Raw genomic sequence first — 17939 nt, 5'->3', positions numbered from 1 at the left:
CTCTTTGTGCTTGTGCTTGCCTCTGCAACCAATAGCCATAGAGCATTTATTGTACTTGTGATGGATTTAGAAGATTTTGGAATCTTAATTGTTAAAGAGAGACCAGCCTGCCTAAGTTTTTAACTTACAATCATTTTTGTTCCACTAGTGACTTAATAAAAGCCTTGGGTTGGTTCTATATCCTTGGTGGTTTTTCTCTTCCTATCTGTACAATGGGATTACGCATGCTTTTCTATATGGGAATACAGGATGACAATTGCAGGAGTTTGGAAGATTACAGCTTTGTGCAGCTGTAGACTATGTAGATATATTTTCCAGTTTTTCCTGTCTCATCCAATTTCTAATTAACTTTTTTTGCAAACACAGGGAATCTGCTCCCATAACTGTCATTGACAGGAAACAGAGTGGGCAATAAATATGGAAGACTCCAATCTGTAAGCAAATTTCAGTGCATCAGATGTCCTGTTTGAGGCCCTAAGTACAAAAACACAGAAATTAAAGTCAGATACTTTAAAGTAAAAGGATAGGTAGATCAGGCAAATTTTAGACTCAGTCTATACTTACAAGCACAAGAAGAAATTTAGTTTATAATGAGGAAGCTCTCATTCCTCATAATGAGGAAGTTTATAGTGGAAGCTCTGTGTGGTGGCTTAAAACTGTAATTGTGTCCACTTGGAAGTGGAGATCAGGGTAGAGATTATAAATTCAAGGCAAAACCCTGACTCAAAAGAAGTACAGCAGACCCCATCTCAACCAATGGCACAGCACAGTGGCACATCTGTCATGCTAAGTGACCACAGAGAAGCAAAAGTAGAAAGACTGCAACCCAGGCCATCATGGGAATAAAGTGAGATTCTATTTTGAAAATAACTAATGTGCAAAGGGGCAGGAGGCATGGCATGGCTCAAGTGGTAGAATGACTGCCTAGTAAATGCAAGACCTTGAATTCAATCTGGGGAAGTGGAGGATGAGGAGAAAGAGTGAGGGGGGTGGGTGGGAAGAGACAAGGAGAGAAAGACAGAGGCACAGAAAAAGACAGAGAGAGAGAGAGAGAGAAAAGAGAGAGAGAGACAGAGAGAGAGACCAAAAGATAGAGAGACAGAGACAGAGAGAGACAGAAAAGATGGATAAAAGCTTGAAGAAAATCAGGTAAGTGCCCCAGTGGCCATGTGGTGGCTCCTTTGTGTAATTGGAAGGCAGAGATAGGAGGACTGCTGTTCAAGGCCACTATGGGCCATGAACTGCATAAGAGACAGATGTGAGATGATGGTCATCTAAGGACAGCTCTTGGCAAAAGCACAAGACCACACCTGGAAATACCTAAAGCAAAAAGGACCAAGTGCATGGCTCAAGTGCATGGCTCAAGGGCTTATCTCACAGGCACAAAGCTCTAACTTCCAACTCTAGTGAGGGGAAGGGGGGAAGGAGGGAAGGGGTAAGCAAGGAACTCTGGCACTCAAGGAAAGGTAAGGGACTGCCTGAAACCTTCTTAGTCACATTATAGGCTAGGGATAGGAAGTGACTGATTTAGATAGTGTACTCAGTTATATGACTTATCATTTAGCTAGCTCTTAAATTGGTTAAGGATTTGATTATAGTTTCTTCTAAGTTGAAAGATTTTTGCCACACAGTGACTTGTTATTTGCTTTTATTATTATTTAAGGTTAAAGTTGAAAAATGAAAGATCGAAAGAAACTTTTCTAGACCTATATAGAAATGGAAGCTTGATCCTTTATTTGTGAGTTGTCAGAGAAATATTTTATAGCATCCCAGATATTTGTTTTAATGCTAATAACCTCACTGCTAAATTTGTTTTCACATCAGGAGTGTAAAAGACACCATTATATTTTCCTTCTCATCTCACTCAAACCATTACTCACTTCTTTTAGAAAAAGAGTATGAGAGCTTGCAAACCTCTCATATATTTTAATTTGTATTTACTCATAGTTTTGAAAGATGTTTTTGTGTTTGGTCATCTATCTTATTAAGCCTGGATCATCAAAAAACATTATTAAGACACATTTGAGTGGTGATCATGAAATCAAGCATCAACACTTTACTTAGAATCTAACTTTGTATAAAATATTCAAACCAGTGAATTTTTAAAATTTATTTGATAATGAGACTACTTAACTAAACAAAATATAATTCTGAAAATTAATATGAAAGCAAAGACACTAAACCAGAACTGTCAGAGGCAAAGTGATAGATGCCATTCCCTCAGTTCTCACTTTAATTCTACTCCTGTCATAGGGAATTCTATGGGACCCAATTTAAAGCCACTGAATTTAAACTGAAGGAAGGTAAAGTTATTGTCAACATTTTTAATGTCATAAAAAGTTACTTTTTTGGCAGAAAATAGCAAGATATTAATTTCATCTTGAAGTCACCTTCATAGATGTTGAGCTTCACTGAATTACTGTGAAGACAAAGACCTTCATTATCTTCCCATTGTTATAACACCAAATAGCTGTTTTATAAATGCCTACTGAAGGAACAAAGCAAACCACTTTGTTAACAGAACCTTAGCCTAGAAAATACAGTGTTACATGGCTTTTGGCCATTTGGTCTCCCTCACTCCCACTGATGACACTTAATGCAGGGAAACAGTGCCACTATTCTGCATATTTTCCCAAGTGCATGGTGAATTGCTTCAGAAAGAACTTTGAAGCTAACAGTCATGAGTGTTAGACTTATTATGTAACCTAGATAGGTTATTCAACACCTCTGAGTTTCTTTTCTTGGTCTCTAACATAGAACAATGGCATCCAATTGATCTAGATAACAACATATAAGACATAGCATGCTGTTGGTTATATTTATAAAATATAAATATTTAAAAATAGTTTTATGCCTAATGTATGGTATGTACTCAGTAAATGGAAGCTATCAGGGTTTAAAAGCAATACTAAAGGAAATGAGTCAAAGAGAAATAAATCCATTGTAAAAAATGCAATTTTTGTCAAACCAAATAGCATAATGTGCCTACAGAGTCTTTACCTGTGTTATATAGTCAACTCAGAGTTGGCAAGGAATTAAATCACACCTTTTCCACGAGGCCATGAAATGTGATAGGGGACTTAAGAAATACCCACTGAAAATGCATGCTGATTACTGCGTGTTGACTAATGCCTCGACTATCTATTATCTCATTAATAGTTGGCATCATTTCTACAGCTGTAGGCAGGATATGCTTATTTGTTGGCCATTTATAGAGTGCCTTAGACTGGCAGCTGTTGCCTTGTTTTTGAAAAAAAAAGAAAAAGAAAGAAATGACTGCTTTCCTCTTGTTGCAAACGCTGCACCCTTTGTGCTAGTTTTCACATGTCTTTCAAGATGTCAGGTACTTGAGTCTTTTTTGTCTTTGAGATGTAAGTTATTCAACTTATACCATACCAAATCCCTCTTCCAATTTGATTATATTTTCCACTTTCTCCATGACTAACTCTTCCTACTCTTCCCTTATTACATTAAAAAATGCTCCTTAGTTGTAACCTTGAAGCTATGTGAAAGTTAGAGTGACTCATTGCGTAGTGGAATTGATGCAATCAACAGCTGCTGGAAAATGCCTTTCCTCTTAATAGCTGTGTCAACATGTGTTTGCTATTATTCAAGCAAAAAATATATGAAACATCCATGGCAGTCCTTTCTAAAATTTTCATTAGGGAAAACTGTAAATGTGTGATTGATGATGCTATAATTTATTTCAGACGTGGATAGATCCACCTTCCTCATGACATTATTAGTGGTAAGGAAGACGTTTGGCAGCTCATGCTTTCAGAATTCCTAGGACAGTATGAGCAACTACTTATGTATCCATCCAACAAATACTAATTGTTGTTATGATAAAATACCTGCCTGATGGAATTTGAAATCTCAAGATAATGACTAAAAACCTACAGTCAAAAAGTTGTTACATGCAGTGAAGGAAAAGGTAAGAGACTAAGATAGAAATTAGGAAGGAAAGTCTTACCTACTCCACTGAAAAAAGAAATGGAAGACCTTGTCGAGGGCAACGCTGTGGCTAACACCTAAGAGAAGGCTGCATCAGTCTCAAAGCTTCTGTGCATGTTCCTGTGACTTTATGTATGGCATGTCATGCTCTGAGGCCTAAAACATCTGTGATTCTGGTCCCCAGATAGGTTGGTATAGGATAAAGCCAGAGAAATGAGCAAGGGCTGGATCCTGCAAGCCTTTGTAGGCCTTAGTAAAGGAATTTGATTTTATACTGAACACAATGATCACTAGAGGAGTTTAAATAAATGTGTGTGTGCCTATGTGACAATTTATGTTTCCATATAGTTAGGAGGGCAAGAAGAGAAGAAACAATAAATAATGGTTGCTTGTACTATCATATCACCTCAAGATAAATGAAGCAGGAGAGCAAAAGCAAGAAAGACATCTTGAAGAGGGAACAGAATGTGTTAAATAATCAGCGACATGAATAACAGGAAAAGTTCTAGGGTCCATTCTGGGTTTGGGCCTTTAGAAACTGCATATACAGTTGTACAATTAAAATCCTATAGAATATTTGCTATATGGAAGAAACATCAACAGCGTAGTTTTGAATAGGATATGTTAGAGACATCTGTGACTTGTCAGGAAAAGAAGAGATAGTCTACTGATCACATGATAGAGAGGCAAGATGAAGCATCGGTGTATTTCAACCTTTGCGGGTCATGTAAAGGACATCGGTAAAGTAAACTATTTCACAAAGAGTAACAAAACTGGATGACAAATATCTTTGAAAGCAGACACACTAGAACAGAGGCCTCAAAGTTTATGTTTTCTAAAACAAACATCCTAATTTAGAAAAGAAAATGTATTAATCACATGAAACAAGAGAAGGTATTCTTACAAAGAACCATTGTAGACTATTAGGCTCAAATGTTTGAAGTAACCTAATAAGATTCAGTAAACAGTAACATAGATACAGCTAAAGAATGTATCAGCTAATTGAAAGAAAAGATTGAAAAATGCTTCTAGAAAGAAATAAAAATGTGAAAGTTCAGAGCAAAAAGGGATAGAAGTATCACTTTCTAGATATTCTAAGAACTCCTAGAGGATATAATACATAAGCGGAGAGAAGAAATATTAAAAAAATAAGATATTTTCTAAAAGAATAGTCACATATTGAAATTACCTATGGAAGGTCAAATGATACATGTATATAATGTCATACACAGATACATTATGCTAATAAATAACATCAGACTTTTTAACAAGGAAACTGAGTCAGAGAGACAGTAATCTTTTTAAAATACTGAAGAGATCCCTTTAAAAATGTAGTTTAGAAGCTGTGATGTCCTCTGAGCCCTTGTGACTTAGCATCTAGAAGAAAGTACAGCTTTTCTCTTGGTTTGCTTGCTGGTTTCCTTGTCTGGCCCTTCTGATACTTGTTTAAAAAAGAATTTCCCTGTTCCATCATCCATCTCAGTTCTTTTATGTGTCAATTTGATGATTCACAAGATAGCTGGATATTTGGTCAAACATTATTCTTTCTTTGGGGGTGTTTTTGAATGAAAGTAACATTTAACTCAGTAGACTGAGTCAGGCAAAATGTCATTGCTAATGTAGGTGGGCTCTATCCACTTATTTGAAAGTTTGAATATAAAAGAGGTGGACCCTCCTTCAAGTCAGAGAGAAGAAAAGCTCCTTCTCATTTGCCACTATCAAAGTGGTTTTTCCTGCACTGGGCTCAAAGTGGAATATTGGCTTTTTCTGGCTCTAGACCTTTTGGGCCTATAGTATATATAGAACTATACTACCAGTTAGTTCTCTTGAAGTTCTATCTTGCCATGTGCATCCACGTTCTTGTTATGAACCTCTAGTCCTCTATTTTTGTTGGGATTTCTGTCTTTATTGCTATCTCTGTCCTGTTAGCTCTGTTTCTCTAGAAAACTTCTAGAATATAGAAGTATTGTGTATAAACTTTGTCAAGAACAAAGAAATAGATTATGTGTTAATAAGTCCTGTGAAAGTACAACAGAGATTAGGACATTACCTCCTGAATGCAAAGTGTGTCATTAGCCAAGGTATAGTACTGAGATTACTCACACAAGTTCTTGGAGGCTCAAATAAGATAAGAGATAACAAGACATGGATAATTTGCTAAAAATAAAGCTACCGCCACCACTACCACCACTACCACCACAAAAAGCCCTTTGGTACTAGTTCCAATTTTATCTGAAGTAATCCATGAAGGGCAATCATCTTGGCAGAAAGATCCCACCCAGATGAATTTTGAAAGGTGCAAAATCATTACCAAACCCAACTCCAAACACAGAACCCACATATACACACACTATGCAAATGCTCCCAACTTACACACACACACACACACACACACACACACACACACACACACACACGTTTGGGGAAAATTAAGGGAAAAGTGGATTATTTTACTGTTAAAAACATTTTATTGTGCAGATTTGTAATCTTTATAGAATGTGCAGAACTAAAAAAGTGTAAAAGGTATCAGTAAGCATATAAAATGTCAGCAATCTTTTGGACCAGCAATTGATTTACACAAAGAACTAAGCATCTAGATAGAACAGACATTTCTTGGATTACATATTTCGCAGACTGAATTACAAAGCCGTTTACCAAATGATTTTTTCCTCATATAAAGATAAAATATCTTTACATTCAAAAAGTATGCAGTATAGTACATTTTTGGTTATGTACACAGTTTAAAAGTAAAACTATGTCCATGCCAGTGTCTGTTTCAGATTCAAACAATCAAAAATAGGCAATAAACAGGTAGGCAGTTAAACAGTCAGCAAAACTGGAAAAGGTAACAGAAAGAGAAATAGCAAGTAGGGTCCCAATAAATGAGTAAAATAAGACAAAAGTATAACTGGAGGCTTTTCCTTTTTAAATGTTCCTAAGGATAAAATCACAGCAATATGAGCAGGAGGAATTAGAAGCTTTTGGATGTACCAGGCAGCTTTTAGTATGACTCAGGTTTACAGGTGAAATTCCTCAGTTTTTCAGAAGAACTTGGAACTCATTCCAGCAACATTACTTCAGTCTTTTGTTACTGCCTCTTCCCCAAGGTCTGTCTGAGTAAAATAATGCTAGGATTATGTCCAAGGCTCCTGGTAGAAGGAAGGGCTAAGTGTCACAGCATAAGAGAGAGTTGCAAATTCTTTACTTAGAAGTGGTCATTCTTGAATCAACTCTTGACATGGCCTCCATTTTGACAGCCCTGCCCGAGTCCCACTGATCAGCTGAAAAGGTAACACTATGTTAGGCCACAAAACCACCCCAGTGATAGATAAATTGGGGTTCAGGGAAGCGTGATTATTCTTGATAAGTAAATGAAGTTGAATAGACATGCTGACCTCATTCAGCTGTTGAGAGGCAGGAAAGTTGGCTTCCATCCCTCTTAGCCCAGAAAGGGCTCAGTCACATTCTTCTACATTAGCTCATTTCATTGGTGCTACATAATCAAGCATAGACATGTGCTTCACTAGATCCTGTATGTGAGTCAGAAAAAGTGTAGATTTTTGAATTTTGGACCTTAGGGACCTAAATGACCTAATGAAAGAAGATGAATTAGACTTCATTAGAAATGGAACATGTGAAAAATAGGAAGGCACTTAGATTTCATCTGCACAAATATTCAGGCATTGAATGTATCATAGGTTAAAATATCAAGAAGAATAAGGCATTAGTGGAGTTGTGTGGATACAAAATATAATGTATAACTTGATAAAGACCACTAGATCCCATTGGGTTGTTAAGGTAAATGGCAATAACTTGCTAGCTCCTTAGATAGTGTGGGAAAAAGTTCACTTAATAGAATCTTCCCACATACCAGTATGTGGGTATACCTGTATGCTGGAAAATTTTCCCTTTCTATCACATCATCGTTTTAGAGTAGACAGTTGAGGTTATTAGTTCCTTTCTTTTCCCCTCCCCTTTCAATTCTTTATAGTTTGCTCAAATTATATTTCAACAATTATGTCCATTATCTCAGCCAGTAATGATCCACATGCAAGTGAAGAGTTAAGAAATAGTTGGGATGGATTTTAAAAACTTAGGTCACTAAGAATAGATGCAATAGCTCTGCTGTATCAAATAAATGAAGACAAATAATAAAGACCGAGAAAGTGATTTCTTTGTTCTGAACCAAGAAAAAACATTGATAAACCATTGCTGTATTAGCAACTGGAAACTTTATATTGGCACCAAGAAAATTAAAAGAAAAAAAAAGAATCAGGAATACTTCTATCCTTGAAATGTCACTTATATTTCTTTCTGCATATTGATGCGGATACTGCTGAATACTTTGCCAATAGCTTCAAAGAGTGGATCACAGAAGGTGTGTACGTAGATGGAGTAGACACGGCTGACACACTGAATCTCAATCAAGAAGCTCTTAATGCATGGCACAACTGCCCAGATGTGCAGGAAAGAGAGAATGGCAAAGTAAATGCCCCAGATGAGTGCCATTGGAATGCCAAAGATGGTGGACAGCAAGCGGTAAAACCAGTATTTCGTCACAGTGAAGGTGGTGAAGCTGGCTTTCCAGATGCCATCAAAGCTGTGGGTCCCTTCTGGTTCTGCAATCACATCTTCAAAATCAATCTAGAAGAAAAAAAAATAGCACAATGTGTATGTGTGAACAGGAGAGGGAGAAAACAGTGAGGAGTCATATATATGCAAATGAATGGACCAGTACTGCGTGGGATAGTTAAAGGCAGCCAGCAGCTGCTGCATAGAACTCACTGGGAACACAGATACTTGGGCTCCACTCTGACCTTTTTATATCTCTAGAGTAGATCCCAAAAGAATGTTAACTCCTTCTCCAGGTGTTGTTGTTTCTAACAAGCCAAAGTTTGAGACGTACTGCTTTAGAGACAACTAAAGGGGTAGGATTTTGCCACAAAGCAAACCTGAGCAATATGAAAAAGGGTACACATTTTTCTGTAAAACATTTAAAAGTGTGACATAATTTTACTGCCTTCTGAGGCAACTACACATACACACACATTCAGTGCTAAGGACCAGTTAGTTTGGACTTGATGAATGACATCAAACACAATCAGCAGGAAATTGAAAGTCAGGAAGTTAGAATATTGCTCATGGGGTGATGTGATGATTAGGGTTAGGAAATGGGGTGTGAGTTCGGAGAAAAGGAGGGTTTGGGAAATGTCAGCTTCAGGAACAAGAAAGGGCAAAGAGAGTGAGCCTTACAGACAGAGGAGACTGACATGGCCAAGGCTGAAAGACACATTGAGGCTAGAATGTGTTTTATTTTTCATACAGTAGTAGGGAGGGGGATTTCTGTTGAAGATGTTGGTGAAGGGGAAGAGCAGCCACACAGCAGTGTGCAGGCTGAAGCAAAAGGGAGCCCAAGGCAAGAAGACCATTGCTGAACCCAAGCTGGAAATGGTAGAGCTGGAAAAGTAATCATTACAAGAAGAGGAAAGGATGAAAAGGAGAAAAGGAGGGAGGTAAGGAGGAAGGAAAAGGCAAGAAGCAAGAGAAAGAAAAAAGATGAGAAGAATGATAGGGATATTAACGGAAAAAGCCTCAGGAAGTGGTTACCTGAAAGATAGAAGAGAATCATAGACTAGGCTTTAAGTTTCTTATATTCCAGTTAACAGAAGAGAGGTGACATTAAGAGCAAAAAACAAAAAACAAAAAACATTAGAAGGAGAAGTAAAACAACATCAGCAATAAAAGTTAACAAGAGAGCGCTTCTGATTTGAATTAAACAGATGAAACATTCTAGACAATGGCAGACACAAATACCATTGGTCTGTATGCAATGAAATCCCTTCAGAGGCCCTTAATGTGTTCTAATTTACATACTACTTTGCAATCATAAATGGTTCTCCATGAATTATGCCCATGACATACTGGTTTCATGCCTATCTGGGATAAGTCTTCAAGAGAAATGAGACAAAGATGACTTGTCAAAGTCAAACACACAGCAGTGGAAGGGTCCCCAAGCAAACCAGGCCCTTACTCAGTAACATTCGCTTCTGGGTGCCTGGTCATGTATGGATAATTTGTAGGCTTATTTAAGCCAACCAGAAGCACAGTATTAAAATAAAATTATCAACAGAAAGGTAAGACCAAATAAGCTTAAGTCTCAGTGGTGGCAGCTATAGGAAAGGTTCTAATATAGTTTGAAATTCAAACAAGCTGATGACTTCCAGCAACAATACTGCCAAACTCAGGATTAGGGAATAGAATTTGGATGATTCCAAGTAGCAGCTCAGTGCCAAAGAGCCACCTTTCATTCAACACAGTAAAACATCTTGGGGGAAAAGTACATGATGCCCACCCGTTTTTAAAGTTTATTTTCTAGAACATTCAGTTTCTTGATCTATTGCTCAATGTCCTAATAGTGTAATATGTAAAAATGATATGGTCATAATTCAGTAAGTAAAATTAAATCACTTGTGGATTTATTTTTTGTAACATTGTGGAAACCTGTAGCAACGAGACCAGCACTTTAATGAGATTTCTGTGCAACTTATTTCTATCATGAGTTTTGGTCTGATGTTGTACTCCTCCTAAAGGTATGAAAAATAAGGGCTTGATGGTTACGCATTCATTCAACTGCAAAATTCTACAAGATTTTATTTTTGTAGTTGTCTTTGGTTTATAGGAAAATCTGATAGAGTGGAAATGAATGTACTAGAGAAGGTGCTTTTAATCTGTGATGAAGGAGTAAGCAGCAGTAGTTCCACAAATTCCCTAAGTTGAGTACACACATTTTGAGTGTGTAAGGGAAAGACATTCTATCACTTTTATTGGAAAATAAAGCCTATTACCAAGGAAGGGTAAGAAACAGTTTACTGGGTAGAGAGGAATTACTCCCTTGTTCCAGAAGTCTGCCCTGAGATTCTTTTCCAAGACAAATGGCAGTTCCTACATTTATCGACTGGCTTTTATTAACTTTTCTCACATAGGTCACAACAACTCTATGACATGTTATTCTCATGTCATATAAAAAAATAACACTTAGAAATGTTGATGAATTATGCAGGTACATAGGAGATGGATTTGAGACTTCACTCTGGTCTGTAAGAAACCAACTCTTTCATACTTTACAAAATTTATTTTTGTGAAAATAGAATTTTGTAATAATTAAGAGGCATGTTAGTAAATGGAGTTTGATGGTAACTAATAATTCCCAAAGTATGAACTCCACAGTTGTATTTTTTCTTATTCTTTATTGTCAAAGTGAGGTACAGAGGGGTTACAGTTTCATATGTAAGGCACTGAGTACATTTTTTATCCAACTTGTTACCTCCTCTCTCACTTTTCTCCCCCCTCCCCCATACCCTCTCCGCCCCCCCCCCCCCCCCCATAAGTTGTACAGTTGGTTTACACCAAATGGTTTTGTAAGTATTGCTTTTGGAACCGTTTGTCTTTTTATCCTTTGTCTTTCAATTTTTCTATTCCCTTTCCCTTCCTTAGTTCTAATACATGTGTATACAGTATCCAGGGTACTAAGATCTGATACAGTGATAGCTAGGGTAAAACCACGGGAAGGGAATATGAGAAGACAAAAAAGAACAAAAAAGGGTACAATTTCACATAGCATGTTGAAAATAATTACAACAATGATATGCCACTTGTTTCCATAACGTGGAGTTCATTTCACTTAACATCATCTTATGTGTTCATATGGGCATAGCTCTTGGGCTATTGTGATCTTTTGCTATGACTAACCTAAACATGTACTAATTATTCCCTATGAGGGAAACCATAGAATCCATGTTTCTTTGGGTACAGACAGTTTAATACCATATGAATATACTCAGGTAGCAAAAATGTTTATGAATGAATGAATACACACACTTTTTCAGTGAATATTATTGAAGAAATTCCATGCTTTCCTTTAAAATGCTTAGAAAATTTTTGGGTAGCTACATTTTTTCAGTGCTTTCTAGAAACTGCTATTGACCATGATTTTCAAAAATCAAAGTGAATTTAAAGCAGATCTCCAGGTATAGACATGCACAGGATCAAAATAACATAACATATACATATTTTCAATTAGTTAAGGTGCAGCTGAGAACAAAGAGAAAGACAGGCTAAGGAAATACAATGGAGCTAGAAGAATAGCTTAGCTTCCCTCTACTTCCTCTTCCACCATAGTGATACATTCAGTTTTTGTGAGAAGAGCATGAGACAGTATAAAGTATTCAGTGTGGATACATCACTATTCCCTAAGATATCTGCCACTGTGCCCTTCCGATAGATGAGGAAACTGAGTGAGTCTAAGAAATTGTACAAGGTCATCCCCAGATGATAAAAGGCAAAGCTGAAAGCTTTGTTTTTAGGTGTATAGTCTTTGTTTCTGACTCTCTGGACTGACAAGCCTTAGCTTGCATTCATATGTTGATGCACTTGCTAAAGCACTCACATTTTGGTTACTAAAGGAATAACTCTAGTTAACATTGCATGTAACTCAGAATATCTAGTAAATTGTATTTTTGGTACAAATTATATTTTTATGAATCTGAACAGTATGTTCTCACAATCCTGGGCATTTAGCCAGGACTGTAGCGCTAGCTAGCAGACATGGAAACTGAGGCAGAGGATGATTAAAACGGATCAGGCATTCTTCTGGTCCCAAGTGAATCAGTAGAAAAGCTGAAATTAGAACTCTCGCTTCACAATTCCCAGGCTTACATCCAGCCCTAAGTATCACACAGCTTCCCTAGAACATTCTATCAATCTTTGTTGTACCTTCTCCACCTACTCTGTTCAGGTCTCTAGGTTCCCTGCATCTCCCTTTGCCTTCTAGGGCACCTGCTGGAAGTTGTCTCTGCATAAAATCAGGAGAAATGTCCCTTTCACAATGTGAACATTTTTGTACACCTTAGATGAAGAAAACAGAGATATAGACTCTATGGTTTCCCTCATTGGGAATAATTAGTACACATCTGGGATAGCCTTAGCAGATCACAATAGCTAAATAGCTATGTACATATGGACACATAAGATGATGCTAAGCGAAATGAACTCCAAGTTATGGAAATAAGTGGTTTACCATTGTCATTGTTATTTTTAATATGCCTTTTAAAATTATGCCACTTTCTTCTGTCTTTTTCCCTAGTGTTTTATCCCTGATGTCACTGTTACTGACTTCTGTACCCTGGGTATTGTATATATATTTATTGGAACTAGAGAAGAGAAAGAGAACATCAAAATAGAGAGACAAAAGTTAAAAGGCGAACCAATGCAACAGCAATACTTACAAATCTACATGCTGTAAACCAACCGTACAACTCATGGTGGGGAAGGGAGCTGGGGAGGGGGGAGGAAGAAGAAAAATGAGGGAGGATATAACAAGTTTGATAACAAATGTATTCACTGCTTACATTTGAAACTGTAACCCCTCTGTATATCACTTTGACAAAAAAATTTTTAAAAAAAGAAACAAATCTTCTTTGTGCATTTTGACTTGTGCCCAAAATGAACTTAATCCCTACGAAGTTCTGCTACCCAGTCACCCCACTGGATGTAATTCGCAATTCCACATCAATCAAGAAACACTTTGCCAGATTCATAGATTTTAAAGCTACAATAATCTTTAAAGGAATGAGGGCCTCGTTAAAAATCATGAAATTGGTTGTCACAACTGTCAGATATTGGATCAAAGCTACCTTCCCACTTAATGGCAGACACGGGACTCGAGCTCATGCTCAGGATACCTGCTATCACTTCACATCCTGTGTCAGAGTGGCCACTACAGCCGGTGGCCAATGTGAAAAGCATCCAGTCTTTCCTCTGAACTTAAGCACTGACTTGCTCTCAAGAGGCCCTAAAGGTTCACTTGTTAAGTTAATGACATGGTGTCTCTTTAATCAGTAAAGTGCTCATTGTTCTCATGCAACAGCGAGGTGATAAATCTCTTATCAGAAGTCTTTCTTGTGTCCTATGTCTCATGGGACTCATCCCACTTACTTGCTTGTCCTCCTGAAGTGGCACTTTTTCTTCTCACTTAATATTGAAAAACAGAAATCCAAAATTTTCTTTTTTGCATGTGTGTCAGTACTGGGGCTTGAACCAGAGCTTAGTTCTCTCACACAGCTTTTTTTGCTCATTGCTGGTGCTCTTCTACATGACCCATACTTCCACATCTACTTTTTGCTGTTAATTGGAGAGAAGAAATTCTGATTTATATGACTAAACTACAATTCTCATCTCAGCCTCTTGAGCAGCTAGAAATGTAGGTGTGAGCCACTGGCACTGGGCTTGAAATTTTCTTTTTAAAATAAAACTGAAGAGGAGTAAGAGTCATATAATTATTTTTAGAATAGGGTGCTTCAGCTAAAGCTGAGAGATTCCTCTAAAGAACAGATTTCAGGTCAGTACTCTGTAGAACAAATTGCCCTTCTGATAGGAATCATTATGCAGACCTAAAGATCAAAAACATAAATGTGCTTCAGTGATATTTCTGTGTCTCAATGTTTTATAAAGAGTCACAGTTTATATTCCTGTTTTTATAAATGATGCTAAATACCTTTGTTCAGCATTGGCTTATGATGCTTTACTTTCAGAAACATAAGTTAACAAAAATCTAGCAGCAGACGTCAAGTGAAGCAATCTGTCTTCCTGTGTTTTGATAATACTTGGCGAAAGTGATAAATCTCAAGACTTCATCTGTGAAATGTATCTGACGGCAGTATTAAAAAAACAGTTTATGTGTACATATGATTAAAAGAAGCTCAGTCATTTTTGTGTTTTAAAATCTGGATTTTTTTTCTGAATAAGGAATTTTCTAAGGAGAAACTAAAACACATTTAAGATTTCATATGCAGTGATGATTACACATTCTGTCAGTGGAAACTATACTTGGACATATGAAATGTATTAAGAATTATTATTAAACATTTGAAAATATACAATGAGAACATAATCTTCTTTTAAAAGAAATTCTCAAGATATTTTCTGAAGATTTGGGTGTTGTCTACCTGATATTCATAGTCTCACTGCTGCACTAACAGAACCCTAATTGATTCAGATAAGTGGAGAATAATTCTTTGATCTCAGAGACAGGTCATAGTTGTCTTACACTTAGCATTGTCATGACAATCTTCTTGGAGAATGATTGGTTGAAGGTAGACATATGACTCAGTTATAACCAATAAGATCAAAGTGGAAGTGTATTGAGTTAGAATTCTAAGAAGACATTAGAGTCTTATGGGGAGACTCTGTCCCTTTCCTCCTGCTTAGCATTCGATGCATTGTCTAGACCGAGAAGTCATCTTGTGACCATGAGGTAACACTCATGTACAAAAGGACAAGAGAATAAAAAAGATGTTTCTTTTACCGTTTTCATACCACTGAAACAATGCAGTGTAAACCTTGGCTTTGTCCATGTGTCACATGAATATCCTTATTTCCTTTAGGGTCTTTGTTACATATGGTAGAAATCTCATTCCCAAACACTCTTCTGACTATTGGCTTAGTGGATACATATCTACTCATTTATGATGAGTTCCATTTCTGAGCTAAACTTTTCTTTTCAATATGCCTATATCTATTGCTACAACATGTTGCCTAACCAGTATCAGGAAATGTTTCCATTATACTAATGTGAGTTTAAACGAAGCATGAGTAGGATAATGAGGCAAGCACTCTTGCCACTAGGCCATACCCCCAGCCCCCTGAATAGGATAATGAATAGGAAGATGAATAAACAATTTAATATGTTTTCATCTAGAAAAATTATTTTTAGGGGCTGGGAATGTGGCTTAGTGATACTTGCCTAGCATGCATGGAGCCCTGGGTTCAATTGTTCAGCACCACATAAACAGAAAAAGTTGGAAGTGACGCTGTGGCTCAAGTGGTAGAGGGATACTCTTGAGCAAAAGGAAGCCAGTGACAGTGCTCAGGCCCTGAGTTCAAGCCCCAGGAGTGGCAGAAAAAAATTTAGATATAATAGCATACAAATAAATCTCAAAGATCACACCCCCACTGGTCCTCATGACCTTCTGTAATGCTCCCCCTTTGAGATGTTACCTAGAATTAGTGGTTTGCTTCTGAGTAATAAGACATGGGAAAAGCAATTGGGTATCCCTTCTACGCTGAAGCTGTTAAAGACCGTAACGTCTTCCTTGCTTGCCTTTCTTGCCTTTCTGCTCACTCTGCTTGCTGACACATCTGCAGGGATGTGAGTTACCCTGTGTGGTAAAGAATTAAGAAAAGCTACTGACCAACAACCACTGAGACACTGAGGTCCTCAGTTGAGCAACCTGAGAGGAACTGCATCCTATCATTCTCCATATAAGTTAGTATGAGCTTAGATTGACCGCAACTCAGTTTGGAATGACTGTTGTCAAAGTCACATTTTGATTCCTTATGCACAAATAGCATGAGGTGATTAATGTTTTTCTATGGGGGATTGGTTATCTAGACATGGACAATGAACATAATTCTACAATAAACCACTTTAACGATTTTGAGTATCACTTCTTATTTTCTACTTTATGGCTCCATTCTCTTAGGCTGTTCAATTTTTATGTTTAAGGAAAAAAATATAACAATAAATGTCTACAATTCCCTGGAATTTGGTCCTTGAGCAAAATTCATGAATGGATGAGAAGAAAACTCAGAATTTTCAGTGTTCCACAAATTACATCAAACACAGACTGAGGGAGAAAATGCCTGAAGTCTATCAAATAATGTGTATAACCCATCAATCCTCCTTATAGTGAAACTGACTTGGGCTTATGACCAGATAATGCTTTCCAGACTATGAGCTACCTCCATGAAGGAAACCCACCACCAAATCTGGACTCTCAAACATAGCATGCTGAATGTACTTGCACAGGGTTCTCAGAAATGAGACTTGCATTCTGTCCTCAGCCCTGCAGGAGCAATATAGCAAAGATCATCATCTTGGGAAGGATAGAAGCTAAGATGTAGAGTCCCCCTCTGGGCTCAGATCAGATTCTTTGGAGTGGAGTCTCTATTTTTCACAAGATTTCTCCCTTTTCTCATATGATAACTATACCAGAGTATGCCATGGCTTCCTGGAATTAAGGGCAGCTCCTTTTTTGTCCAGCCTTTCTTTCTCCTCTGGGCCTCACATCCCTGACTCACTCCCTCTTCTCTCTGGGAGCTCCTCATTGTTAGATGGAATCTGGACTCTAGGGGTAAACAAATGGAAACACTCTTGGGGGACAAAAAAACACAAAAAACTTTTCCTACTTTCAATCTACAAGTATGTGTTGTTAGACAAGAATAAATGACTATTGCTGATTATGAAAAACAGACAATAGAAGTCCTGATTTATTTGCATTACTCTAAACCCACTATAAACAAATGTATCTTTTAAAAACCAAATGCATATTTCTGAAATCCTGATGTATGTACTAAACCCACTCACACATGGAGAGGGTGTAGACCAATTTCCAACTCTCTTCTTTGTCCCCACACATATTTCCAACATGTTGAGCTGCCTTTGAAGTTAGGGGAATAAATGTTCTGTGTGAGCATGTGGGTGTAGAGAAAGGGCTGAGAAATAGCACAATTAAATGTTACCAAAACACTTGCTCTGATACCCATGTGTTCTCTCAAGGGTAAGTTCTACTACTGGGCCAAACTGGTCTCATCAGGAAAAAGTCTGTAGTGCTCCTGTAGCCAGTTGAGAAACCTGAAGGCCTGGATTATGTTATAAATGCCTGTGAAGACATGAATTTCAGCGTGATCTGCCCATAGCTTTAGAGGACTGTAAACATGGGTAAGAATATCAATATCTTCTTGGCCTTGAAAGTGGGGTCCATTGGAGTAGTGAGTAATTGGCAATTTCAACTTACAGAAGTACACAGGGCTGCGTCTCAGAAGTCAGGAGTCAGGAAGGATATATTACTAACTAGAGCTTTGATGGTAGATGATGGAAAGGTGGTATTCACCCACCTGTGTGAGCAAATCAAGAGTTTTGGGGTGTT

General features: G+C 37.5%; 1 protein-coding gene across 2 annotated transcripts in view; it reads right to left on the bottom strand.

The window, feature by feature from the left end:
- Positions 1–6875: 6875 nt before the first annotated feature.
- Positions 6876–17939, bottom strand: part of Cav1 (caveolin 1) — a 31639-nt gene continuing 20575 nt past the window's right edge. For both annotated transcript variants that reach the window (XM_048340103.1, XM_048340104.1), the window contains exon 3: positions 6876–8598. In XM_048340103.1, coding sequence (XP_048196060.1) covers positions 8257–8598 — 342 coding nt within the window. In that variant the 3' untranslated portion in view covers positions 6876–8256. The remainder of the gene's footprint in view (positions 8599–17939) is intronic.

This window comes from Perognathus longimembris, chromosome 2, assembly GCF_023159225.1.
Source record: "Perognathus longimembris pacificus isolate PPM17 chromosome 2, ASM2315922v1, whole genome shotgun sequence".
In the NCBI taxonomy this organism is placed as follows: domain Eukaryota; kingdom Metazoa; phylum Chordata; class Mammalia; order Rodentia; family Heteromyidae; genus Perognathus; species Perognathus longimembris.
The sequence above is the reverse complement of the archived record's forward strand: the minus strand, read 5'-3'. Positions and strand labels throughout refer to the sequence as shown.